Source organism: Ovis canadensis, chromosome 23, assembly GCF_042477335.2.
Source record: "Ovis canadensis isolate MfBH-ARS-UI-01 breed Bighorn chromosome 23, ARS-UI_OviCan_v2, whole genome shotgun sequence".
NCBI lineage: Eukaryota > Metazoa > Chordata > Mammalia > Artiodactyla > Bovidae > Ovis > Ovis canadensis.
In genome coordinates this window covers 63,859,847-63,872,913 of record NC_091267.1, presented here as the reverse complement: position 1 = coordinate 63,872,913, position 13,067 = coordinate 63,859,847, and the positions used below count along the sequence as shown (strand labels likewise).

At 51.7% G+C, this 13,067-nt stretch overlaps 1 protein-coding gene across 2 annotated transcripts in view; it reads right to left on the bottom strand.

Annotated features, from left to right (window-relative positions):
• Nucleotides 1–5,713: 5,713 nt before the first annotated feature.
• MAPK4 (mitogen-activated protein kinase 4) overlaps nt 5,714–13,067 on the bottom strand; it is a 173,911-nt gene continuing 166,557 nt past the window's right edge. For both annotated transcript variants that reach the window (XM_069568579.1, XM_069568580.1), the window contains 2 exons: nt 12,329–12,530; nt 5,714–8,658 (listed from right to left, as the gene is read on the bottom strand). In XM_069568579.1, the coding sequence (XP_069424680.1) occupies nt 7,947–8,658; nt 12,329–12,530 (914 nt within the window). In that variant the 3' untranslated portion in view covers nt 5,714–7,946. The remainder of the gene's footprint in view (nt 8,659–12,328; nt 12,531–13,067) is intronic.

The following is a 13,067-nucleotide window of genomic DNA, read 5'->3' as shown; positions in this document are numbered from 1 at the left end:
TTTATCTCTAGGGTAAGATTCGGTAGACGATCTCTTTCTGCCCTAACGCTATTGATTTTATTAAAACTCCTGGAGGGCCTTGAATGGGCTATCCAGTGCTAATGTAATTAATTTAATGAGATCCATTTGGTGAAAAACAGCTGTGGCTCTTTTCCTTCTTGTGGTCAGAGGACATTTGTTGGCTGGATAAACTCTCGTGCTCACAGATTTTGATGGAACTGTAATTATAACAACATCTTAGTGTCCTTGATCTCTTGAAGTTTGTTCCCGATGAGAGTGTCAGAGAATGCTGTTCAATAGAAGTAAAATGTAGGGCACTTATGCAGTTTAAAACTTTTGTATTAGCCTAGTCAAGTTTTTTTTTTTTTTAACAAAGGAGATAGATGAAGTTAGTTTTAATGTATTTTATTTAATACAACATCAAAAATGTCACGGGGGCTTCCCAGGTGGCTCAGTGGGTAAAGAATCCACCTGCCAATGGAGGAGATACAGAAGATGGGGGCTTGATCCCTGGGTTGGGAAGATCCCCAGGAGGAGGGCATGGCAACTCACTTCAGTATTCTTCCTTGGAGAATCCCATGGACAGAGGAGACTGGTGGGCTACAGTCCATAGGGTCGCAAAGAGTCAGACTTGACTGAAGCGACTGAACATGCATTCACGCACACACAAAACTGTTATGACTTTAATATGTAATCAATAGAAATATTTATGAACGAGATATTTTACATTCTTTGCAGGGAGAGGTACTAAGTCTGTGAAATCTGAATGTATTTGGCGCTTACAGCACATCTCGATTCAAACTAGCTACATTTCAAGGGTTCAGCAGCCGCCTGCGGCCAGCGGCTAACAACCTGGATGGTGGCTGAAATCATGAGAGTAGAGCTTGCAGGTGGGAGTTCTCTTGCCACTGACTGGCTGCTGCCCTGCTCAGGTCAGGGCAGCCTGAGGCAGAAGTCTGGAGGAGATAAAATTAGCCCTGAGGTCCTGCCAGAACTTCCCCTCCCACCCATGGTTTTCAGCATGCGTGCTAAGCTGCTTCAGGCATGTTCAACTCTGTGTACAGACCTTATGGGCCATAGCCAGCTAGGCTCCTCTGTCCATGGGATTCTCCAGGCAAAATACTGGAGTGCATTGCTGTACTCTCCTCCAGGGGATCTTCCCAATCCAGGAATCAAACCCGCATTTTTCATGGCCACCTGCTTTGGCAGGTGGGTTCTTTACGACAGTGCCCCCTGGGTTGGGTTCATCCAGTTCTGGCCCAAGGTGAAGGCTTTATCTAAATGCTTCCTAGACCCTCTCACCTGAAAGTCTATAGAGTTTCCTTCCTTTTGAGCAAAGCACTGCTCGCAGGAGGCTGCTGTAATGAGCTTCCTGTGCCAAAACGTGAATGCATACTGGGGGGACAAGTCTCCCCCACATTCAGGTCAGGTGTGGGGGTTCAGCACGGGGCTTGGACAGGAAGACAGCTGAGTCAAGGCTTCTCAGCTGTGAGAGTCCACTCAAGGGAGACGCACATAAAGGGGTGTCATTCTCAGGTCACGGGGTAACCTAAGGGGACCAGGGACCGGAGGGTAGTCAGGGCCCCGAGAGCGACTGAAACTGGCAGACACCAGCACTAGGGCAGTTCAGTTTCTCTCTCCCTCCCTCCTCTATTACTGCTGCTCTATTCCTCTCCTTCTGTGATTAAAGACTCATGGTGAACTTGTCATCTCACAGTTCTGAGGCTGCTTTGTCCTCAGTTCAAGCCACTCTGACAAAATGTCTCTGCATCTTAAATCTACATTCCCAGGAGAGAGAACACGGTTAGTCCAGTTTGGTTTGGGGGTGTGTACCCTGGTCCAGTCACCAGGACGGGGGTGGGAAGGGAGAGGGCAGAAGGTCACCATAGCTCCAACTTGAACGGAGTGGCCTCTCCTGTGAACGGGGGAGCGGGGGTACACTTCTCAGAGGGGGGAGGTTGTGGGCTGAGCAAATACTTCAAAGGGTGGGGTTTTGCAGCTGATTTTTGTTTTTTTGTTGTTGTTGTTGTTTTTTGTTATTTATTTATTTATTTTTAATTTTTATTTTTACTTTATTTTACTTTACAATACTGTATTGGTTTTGCCATACATTGACATGAATCCACCATGGGTGTACATGCGTTCCCAAACATGAACCCCCCTCCCACTTCCCTCCCCACAACATCCCTCTGGGTCATCCCCGTGCACCAGCCCCAAGCATGCTGTATCCTGCATCGGACATAGACTGGCGATTCGATTCTTACATGATAATATACATGTTTCAATGCCATTCTCCCAAATCATCCCACACTCTCCCTCTCCCTCGGAGTCCAAAAGTCCGCTATACACATCTGTGTCTTTTTTGCTGTCTTGCATACAGGGTCATCATTGCCATCTTTCTAAATTCCATATATATGTGTTAGTATACTGTATTGGTGTTTTTCTTTCTGGCTTACTTCACTCTGTATAATCGGCTCCAGTTTCATCCATCTCATCAGAACTGATTCAAATGTATTCTTTTTGATTTTTGTTTTTGATGGAGATGTGGATTTTCTACCTGTTTAATGTAGAGCAATATAAAAACCCCAGAGAACAAAGAAAATTGAAAGTATCATTTATTAGGTACAAATTTTGGATCTGCCATTTAATAATCTTGTTTCTTTTAATTTACTCACCAAACACATATAAAACACTTTCGACATGTCAAACGCTGTATTGTACAAACACTAAGTGCTTTACGTATTTTAACATCTTAAATGTTTGCAATGATTCTATGAGACAGGTATTATAATTATCCCCATTTTACAGATGAGGAAATGGAGGCATAGAAAGATGAACTTGAGTAAGTGATGAAAATGAAAAGATGAAAGTGAGTAAGTGATAGTGCTGGAATTCCAGCGCAGGCTGTCTGGCTCAATTATTCCTGGCTGAAATCCTTTGTTACACTGACCTTGGGTAAGTTACTTAACTTCTCTGCCCCTTGGTCTCCACGCTTGTAAAATGGGTTTGATGACATCTGCCTCCTCAGTTGTGGTGAGGATTAAAATGGATGGTGCCTGTCAAGCCCTGTGCGCTCACTAGTCAGGGCTCTCCAGAGAAACAGGCCAATAAGATCTGTGAGTGTGTGTGTGTGGGGGTGTGGGTGCATGGGCTTGGGGATCCCCAACACAGTCACTTGGCTGACAGTTCCATGGTAGGGGGTGGTGGTGGAGAGGGAGCGTTTAGGCAAGTGAACAGCACGAAGTTAATAATGAAAGGGCTGGACCTAGGCCTTGGTGTGCCCACCAGGTGGGGAACTTGGAAGGTCTCTTATTTGCACCTCAGAGGGTTTATATGTTAGCCCCACTTATCCACTCAAACCATACAAATCTGCTGGGCCGGCCCCTTTCTGCCTCCTTATCCTCTCCAGTGCCTAGCGGAGGGCTCTGTGATGCGGATGGGACCCTGCCCAGACCCCCTTCAGCAGGGAGTCTGCCCACTGTCCCATGGCTGTGGGTTTGACCGCTGAGTGGCTCATAGCTGCTCCTAGAACTTCTTGATGAATAGGTCCTGCCCTTCACCACCAATCCCCACAGCCTGCAACCAAAGACTGGCTGACATGGAGGCACAAAAGGCTGTCCTCTCCTCTTCAAGGTGGGGCCAATTCCACAGTGCAATCTGCGCTGCAGAGCTCTCCATGGGGTCAAGCTGAAGCTGGTTTCTCGCCTGGACCGTGTACTTGCTGAGTACTCGTCCCCAGCCCTCCTCTGTGTCCCATACCCTCCATCATCTTCAGGTATCTCCTCCATCAATCACTTGCTAAGGAATCCCCATCTTAAGATTCCCAAGAACGAAGCCAGGACAGTAGTGACCAAACTCTGATGGCCACTGGGACCCCCACAACCATATTTTGACGCATCTCTGCACAGCTCGCGGTGTCTTTGTGTCTGCAAAGGAATTTCTCAGTCATTTAAAGCTCTATCTTAGTACTGAGCCCATGAATTAAAGTGGAGATGTTAAGTCTTGCTTTGATCCAGAGTTCTGAAAGACAGGATGGAACAATAGTTGAATATGCGGTTTGCCTCTCAGACACAAACTTCTCATTCACATGTTGTTTTCTCCCACAGCAGAGCCTATTTTCAACAAGCCAGTCAACTAAGCTTGATGGAAGGGACTGGGGTGGGGTAGGTGCTCCAAGGGCCAATCTGATCCCACAGTAAGGACCTTGAGACTGATAATCACTCTAATGCTGTGAGTAGAAACAAAGCCAATCGCTATTCATGAAATAGAATGACCCAGAATATAGCTGAGTTGCCCAGCCAAAGCATTGTACCAAGGAGACTGCACCTGCAGGTGTCTGGTGGGCTGGGCTCTGTTTCCTGACCACGATTGTACTCAGAACCCTGCCATATTTCATTTCCGTGGGAATTAGCCACTGGGTGCTAAAAGGTGTCAACGTGTAAAGAGTGTTAACATACCTGTTAGTCAAGAAACGTGCAGAGCAAGAAAGAGACATCAGCGGAAACCAAGGAACTTGAACTTTGAATGTTTTTCATGATCTTTGTGAAGTTCTTAGCAAAATTTACATCTCAAGGGTCAAAGCGGCCCTATGCACAACTCTTGAACGGACACCATAGGCTCTGCCAGTAGGGTCTGACACAAGGACCCCCACTGGTCTGACACTGAAACTTCTCAACAGTGACAGGGATTGCTGATCCCAGAGTTGGATTAGTGGGACTCGTGGCGGGGACACAGATGCTGGGCTTGGGGTGTTTAGGAGATTGAAATGAAAAGCCACGGGTAGCTTAGGTAGCAGTCACCTTAGTACTTCCAGCCTCTTTCACCTCGACGTACTGGAGTTTTACCTGCAGCTTCCTGCCCTGTGACAGGTTTTAATTCTTGGAGGCAGTCAAGAGGGGATAGGAGGGGTTGAGAAACCCGGAGTGTATTGCCAACACTAACAGGTGTTGTGAACCCTCTTCGCGTTAAATCCGGCTGCTGACGCCTGCACGTGTTGGTGCTTTACCAAGATCTGCTTGGTCCTTGTCTTTCTGCGCTTGTCACCCCAACTTTCCCCTGCCAGCACCTGTGTCCTCGTGTCTGTGGCCTTTCTTTGGCTGCTGGAACTGGTTCTGCTGCAGTGCAGGACAGGCCAGGAGTGCTGGGAAGTAACAGTCCAAGAATGTGGTCCTCCTCCAAGGCTGTGCAGGGTGGCGAGGTGGATGTTCCTCTCTAATCGAGCGCCCCACTGGGATCGAGCTGCTTTGCCCACAGTGGTGGCATGCACCCTTGTTGGCCTCTTTTCCCTCCCCATCACTTCCCTATCACCTATCTGTGTCTCCTGAAGTCATTTCTCCCGCCCCTTAATTACTTGCACTTGACTCTTTGTCTCTGAGTTTGCTTTTGAAGGAAACTAAGCCGGTGCTTCATCTAGGAGGAAGCTGTGGGACTACCAACCAACCTCGGTCAGAAGATTTGGAGTTGGCTCCAAGAGATGGTTTGAGACATACAAGGTGGACACTGGGCCTGACCCAGGTGATTGTGGAATGTCTTCCCCTTTTACCAATCTTTGTAGATTCTCTCCTCACCTCCCCTTCAACTTGCAACCCCTCAAAACACCTTGCCTTCACAGGTACAGGGAGAATCCAGCCACGTTCCAATGACTCAACTGCTGTTAAAGACGGGATCAGATAACGTGCAAATGAATAAGAGTAAGTAGACGAACAAATGAATCTATGTTCCAATAAAACTTTACTTGGCCCATCCCGATCAAGTTTAATAATGTTTAATAGATATTTTTAAAACATGAGTAATAGCAATTCCTCTGTAATAACAATTATATATGAACTCCTTGTCAAGATCAGCAGCTTGTTCCTTTACCAAAAAAGTAAAGCCGCCCTCTGAGGACAAATGGCACGTGAGAGCGGTGAACGTCTCCTTTTCTTAAAAAAAAAAAAAGAAACCCCAACACTTCATATTTACATATTTCCCAGGTAAAAATCGGTCAGTACGGTTAACTGGTTTTAAATACAAGTTTCTAATGTGCTGTAGGTTTCAATGTACAGATCCTAGTTAGCTGATTAGACTTCAGGTGCTGTTGAGGTGAGGGTGAACACAGCCTACGATCAACACTGGGGGATCCTCTGTTTACAGATTGGCTCCTATGGGCATCTCTGGGGGGAGCTGAACGCCGGTGGTGGAAACGGAAGAGCGTTTGCCGGGGACCGGACTCCATGCCTCTGCAGAGGGCCTGCCATGCTACACACCAGCCCTGGAGGCTCTGTGAACGCGTGCACATCTGGTTTGCTAAGTAACTTCAGTTGTGTCTGACTCTGTGCGACCCCATAGACGGCAGCCCACCAGGCTCCCCCGTCCCTGGGATTCTCCAGGCAAGAACACTGGAGTGGGTTGCCATTTCCTTCTCCAATGCATGAAAGTGAAAAGTGAAATTGAAGTCACTCAGTCGTGTCCGACTCTTCACGACCCCATGGACTGCAGCCTACCAGGCTCCTCCGTCCGTGGGGTTTTCCAGGCAAGAGCACTGGAGTGGGGTGCCATCGCCTTCTCCGGCACCTTTGGTTTGGCATGCTCCAAGTTCATCCTGGCCTAAGCTAGGGAGGACACGGTGGTCTCGAGTCCTTTCTTTTGTCATGGGGCCCCCATGCTGGTACCTGACCCCTGCGGACCCTTGATGTCAGCACCCCACTTTTCAGACCTTCCTGCCTTTCTGGATTCCTTGTCCCCAAGGCCCCTCGCTCTCCAGTACATTTCTTCAGGGCCTGCTGTTTGCTGGGGCTAAATGGATGATCAAACCAAGGGCAGAATTAATGAAGGTCAATGGGTCCTGTGTGAGAGCTTCTCTCCCAGCACATCAGCTCTGTTGCAGGCACTTCACTGCTTTCCTCCAAAGGGGCAATTTGGGCTGAGAAAACAAGCTCCCAAGGTAGGCTTGGAGTGGGGCTGTGTATACTAGGGGTGCGGGGCAGGCTGCAGGGATTCTTGGAATTGCTGTCTTCAAACTCACCAGTGTACGGCATTCCCTGGGGAACAAGAGCTGTCACTGTGTCTGTGTGTGTGTCAGGAAAATGCATAGGAAGTTCTGGAAAAGGTGTGTGCACAGGCCTGGGAGGATGGGTGATTTTACCCACAGATCCCAAACTGGTCTGATCTGAAGCCGAGAGTTCAGATCACACCGGGGTGAGGCAAATGGGAATATTCAGTACTTGAGGAGCCAGGAAAAGAAAACATACTTATTGACAACGGGAAAGAAGCTGGCTCAATGTCCAGTTTCAGAATTCACAGGACACGGCTCTGAGTAAAAGCACACAGATGGGTAAGCTGGTAATGGACAGGGAAGAAACATCTTGAACCAAGTTTTCTGAGAAAAAGGCCAGAGTGACCCCAGCAGAGGAAGACATTGTTTAGTGGACAGATGGACAGACACTGGCCTGGGGGCCAGGAGACTGGGATTCAAGGCTTGCCCTGACACCGACTAGGCCCCGATCCTATTAGCAAGTCACTTGGCTTCTCTGGACTTCACTGTGTTTCTCATCTGTCAGCTGAGGCTGCTTGGACTAGAGAGTTCCAACCCTCTCTGCCAGGTTCCTCTCCAGACGGCCACCCAGGTGGGGCCTGCTGACTGCTAAGACCTTTCTGCCCTGCACACCACCACTGATAAAAACACAAGGGCCTCCTCTTTGCTGGGAAAGTGATCAACCCCGCCCCCCACCCCAAAAAAACTAGACTCCTGTTCAAACACGCTCCCAGAGGTTAAAGGCTAGTTATTAAGGCAGTTTAAGAAATGGACATTCCTCTTGCTCCTCGGATCCTTCCTGTTCCGCTAACCCCAGGGCAGCAGAGATGGGGTGGAAGGGCTGGTGGAGGTGCCAGGGGGGCGGTCCCCTCTGGCCAGGGCTGGCTTTCCCCGGATGGTTTCCGGGGGCACGGCCTGGAGCGCCCCTCCACCCTCACCACCTTTCTTTGGAGAAGGCCTCGGTCTGCACGAGGTCGCCGGGGTGCTCGGAGATGCATGCGCCGTTGAGGTCGCCCAGTTTATTGTCCGGCAGGTCCTCGGGCTTGGTGCAGAGCTTCAGGGCGCGGGAGATGAACACGTCCAGGTCGAACTGCGGGCTGGCGCCCCCGTCGATGGGGGCCGGGCGGCCAGGTGGGGACAGGCGGCGTTCTGGGCCGTCGTGGGGCGGGCTGGCGCCGCGCTCGGGGCCGCCCTGCGTGCTCTTGACCCACTGCGCGATCTCCAGGAAGAGGCTGGCCGGCTCGTCGTCACGCGGCCCGGGGTCCGCAGTCACCGCGGCCACGCCGGCCACCCCGGCGGCGGGGGGCGCGCCGGCGGCCTGCTTCCAGTGCGACAGGTCCAAGATGAGCTTGGGCTCCGAGTAGTGGTGCGGCTTGCTGTCGCGCCACAGCAGCTTGTCCAGGTAGGACGGCGAGCCCACCTTGTAGTCGCAGGAGCGCCCGTAGTCGGCCTCGAAGGCGCGCTCCATGGACGAGTGCGACTGCTCCAGGAAGCGCTCCGAGCTGCTCTGCGAGTCCTTGCGCGGGTCCACCTGCACGTCCTCCACAAGCGGCGCCGACCCCGCGCGCGGGTCGCGCTGCCCCTCGCTCGCGTCCTGGCCCCGGTCGGGCCGCCACTCCAGGTCCGACGACAGGCTCACGGGGTACCTGCAGGGTAAGACGGGATGGCCGTTGGACACCCCCCTCTTCCCCGCCCCTCCAGCTGGGGTGGCTTTGCGGAGGGAGCCACCTCCTCATCACTGTCTGCCCCCCAGCAGCCAGGCTTTCCATTCCTTCCCAGTACCCCCCCCCCAGCTCCTGCTGTCCCCCACCTCCAAGGTGGGAGGGACATGGGACAAAGGAACAGTAACGGTGAGGTCCCCTGAGCGCAAGTGGAGGGACTGATTGTTTCCTCTTGTATTCAAGGGGCTTCCCTCAGAGCTCAGTTGGTAAAGAATCCGCCTGCAGGAGAGCCCAGTTTGATTCCTGGGTCGGGAAGATCCGCTGCAGAAGGGATAGGCTACCCACTCCAGGCTCCAGCTACAAGGGATAGGCTTCCCTTGTAGCTCAGCTGGTAAACAATCTGCCCTCAACGTGGGAGACCTAGGTGCGATCCTTGGGTTGGGAAGATCCCCTGGAGAAGGGAAAGGCTACCCATTTCAGTATTCTGGCCTGGAGAATTTCATGGAATATATGTATAGTATTCATTCATTGTGTGCGCATGGTGAGTCACTTCATTCGTGTCCCACTGCTTGTGACCCTATGGACTGTAGCCCACCAGGCTCCTCTGTCCATGGGATTCTCCAGGCAAGAAGACTGGAGTGGGTTGCCATGCCCTCCTCCAGGGGCTCTTCTTGACCCAGGGATCAAACCTGCATTATCAGGCCCTTTACCACTGGGGCCTCTTTGGAAGCCAATTCATTCAATACCCTATAAATATTTCTTGAGCACCTCCCCTGTGCCAGGTGCTGAACTGGGCGTTACCAGACACAGCAGGGAACAAAATCCTTGTCACCTTGGAATGCATTTTCTAGTGGATCCACCTATGTAGTGCTCCTCAAACTGTGATGTCCACACAAATCACCTGGGGACCTTGTAGAACACAGATCTTGATCCAGTAGATGAGGTGGGGTCTGAGAATCTGCGTGTCTAACAGGCTCCCAGGTGACGTGATGCTGCTGGTCCACAGCCCACACTTTGAGTAGCAGGGCTCAGATTAGAATCACGTGTGTGTGTGTCTGTACGCGTGTATGTGTGCACACGTGTGTGTGTGTGTGTGGGAATTAAAAATAAAGTTCCATGCCCGCCCTGTACCTCCAATGATGATTCAGTATGTCTAGGGAAAGGCCCTGCAGCTTTGTGTTCGTCAGACCTCTCCAGGTGTTTCTAAGTTCCAACCAGAGCTAAGAACCCTGCCCTAGTGGTTCTGGTTGGAGGCTCTGCAGGACTTTGTGCAGATGTGAGCAGGTGGGGTGTACCAAAAGATTACAGGCACCCTCAAGAGAGGCCAAGAATCCTTGGAATTCTGCCCTCTGTTGACTGTCCTGGGGCCTTGGAGAGCAGCTACCCAGTGAAGGGCAGGTGGGTAGGCCATCAGCTTGGGCTGAGCCCTCTCCATGTCAGGTGTTCTATGCGGAATTTAGGGGATGGGGAGGCAGGGAGCCCAGAGGAAGCCTCTTGGAACAGGAGGCGGAGTGCTCACACAGGAAAAACCAAGGGCAGGCTAGTTTGGCTGTGTAACCGGGCGGGCAGGCAGCTGCGGTCCATGCCTTGTGGTTTGTGAAGCACAGGAAGGTACCAGTTCTGCCTGTTGATGCCATCAGGGCAGGAGTCACTCCTCGAGGTGAACACTGTCCCCTCCCATGACGGTCCTTGAAACGGCAGAGATTTCAGGAGGAAGAACTTGTGAAGAGCGTCACTTTTGGACGCTCTGTTAGCTCTATTAGAAAGAAAGTTCTATTAGTTTGAGGTTTCAGAACTCCCTCAAACCAGGACCAGTATCATGGTAAGGGTTAGGCTGGGACCCTGGTCAGAGTATGAGTGTGTGCAGATGGCATTCCTGAGGATTCAGAGCTTCAGTGAACCGTGAGTGCCCCAGCTGCGTAACTCTCTGAACTGTCTTGCCAGTTTCTACACTGGCTGGACTGGGCATAATTCAAAAAGGAAAAGCTCATATTCATCCCATTCTTCTGCAGCTCTGTGATAGCATTTAATAACACCCCAATGGGATGTCGTCTGCTTTTGGCTGCTACATTGCTAAGGGCCAAGTGTACTGGGTTGGCCAAAAAATTTGTTCGGGCTTGGAAATGGAAAGCCCTAACAAACTTTTCAGCCAACCCGATAAGTTGTCTGCAGTCTTCAGAGCAACCCCGTGGAGTATTATCACCTCCTCCATAGGTGAGGACACAAGCGTTCAGAAGTCAACAGCTTTCCCAAAGCAGCAGGGCCTGTGGGCAGGGGTTTGTCACCGCCTTTATCATGCAGGTGTGATGGGGAAAGTCAGAGCAGAGGCGCCAGGCAGGTTTAGAAGTGGTCAGAGTTGATGGGCAGGGGTCAAAGAAACCCTGCTATGGTTTTCCTGGCGCCAGCCTCAGGCCATAGCCGTGCTGAGCATGGATGAACCCTGCCATGCAATGCGCTGTGCCCTAAACCCTGTGGAGTGGAGGCGGCGGGGCTGCAGGGAGCACAGTCAAGGGCAGGCCTAGCATGGGAGCAGCAGAGAGGGTCTTTGTTAATCTCTGTTTGCTGGCAACACTTGATAACCACCATTGACAACAACCAGCCTGTCCCAAAATAGCAAGGTGGCCCTGACCCTCCATTGCAGCCTCCTTAATCTGAAACCCATCATCTGTCAAATGACCAAAAAGGAGACACTGCTCATCTGTCACTTCTGTAACCAGCTGTCACTTTCTCGCAGCAGCAGGGCTCCCACTTCAGCCCCCTCAGAGTCCTAGCTGCTAAGCCCTCGAGTTCTGTTTCTAAACGGAGCAGCCACCATCACTCCCCTCCCAGAATTAGCAGGTGGTGATGCCTAAACGTTTAGCTGCCTGATCTAGAACATCAGAACGGGAAGGGCCCTGAGAGATCACTGTGTGCTTATGTGGAGTTTGTAAAACAAAAAACAAAAAAACGTATCTCCTCCCCAGCTGTGACTCATTGGTAGTGACTTCTGGGCACACTGGGTTGAGAAGGATTCTGAGGCCCGGCCCAGCTTAGGAGAGAAGGGTTCTGTGAGTGTTAGCGGTGTCTGACATGAGACAGGGGACTGCCCCTCATGGCCAGGTGTTAGCCCTGTGACACGACACCAGTCTCTAACCTCTCTGAGCTGTGGCTTCCTCGTGTATCAGTGGGCAATAATGATAATGGTGCCTCTTTTACTGGCTTCGCAGGAGACGCAAAGGATGTGAAGAGCAGGAAGGTGGTGTGTGATGGGGAATTGCACCTTGTTTTCTTGCATTGCTGTGCTTTGCTTTTCTGGGGCAAATTCCCAGCCTGCAAGACGTGAGCTCCGGCCGTGGGTACGCATGAAATGCTTGCCCGACTCTGTGTTGAACCCAGGGTGTGCGGTGCACCTGGGGTGGGGAGAGAGGGTGCAGTGGCTGGGTGGCACAAAGGCAGGCCCTGACCACACGCGCAGGACGCGTCTGTTCATCTACAGCGAGCATCTAGGGACAAGGAGAGAAGGAGAGAAGGGCAGGAAGCCGAGCTGGGGAAAGCGCCCCATGGACTTTAGAACTCAGGAGACAGAAGGAGAGTCACGGAGGATCAGAGGCAGGTAGAGATGGGAGGATGAGGTCGTGGGCCCCAACCTCCAGGGCCGGGGCCCCTGGAGCTGCACCTGTCCCAGTTGGAGAGCTGGCTCTGGCTGGCGGCCATCAGCAGGATGTCGTCAATCTCATCCTCGATGCGGAAGGGGTGCTGTGAGGTGGGCTCGTCCTCCGGGCAAGAGTACGGGCTCATGTAGGGGTGCTGCAGGCCCATCTCGGCGGTCAGGCGATCCATGGGGTTAAAGGTCAGGATCTTCTCCAGAAAGTCGATGGCTGTGGGGAGCAGAGCAGGACAGGATGGTCATTGGTGCCCTTGGCACAGTGAGAATGAGACTCCTCAGCCTGGGGATGCCCCCGAGTGTCTGTACTTTTCCATTTGTGAAAGGGCTTCTTACCCGTTCCCTTTCTCATGACCCTCACCACAGTCTAGGGATAAATTCAGAGCAGATGCTGCTTTCTGACTCCACAAAAGAATTAACGGAGGTCCAGAGGGCTTACCCTGGTAGCTGAGCTGGTAAAGAATCCACCTGCAGTGCAGGAGACCCCGGTTTGATCCCTGGGTTGGGAAGATCCCCTGGAGAAGGGATAGGCTACCCACTTCAGTATTCTGATCTGGAGAATTCCATGGGCTGTATAGTCCATGGGGTCGCAGAGAGTCGGGCATGACTGAGAGACTTTCACTTTCAGAGGGTTTACGGTCTTCCCAGGGGGTGCTTGTGGTAAAGAATCTGCCTGCCGTGCAGGGGACGCAAAAGATGTGGGCTCAATCCCTGGGTCAGGAAAATCCCCTGGAGCAGGAAATGGCAACCC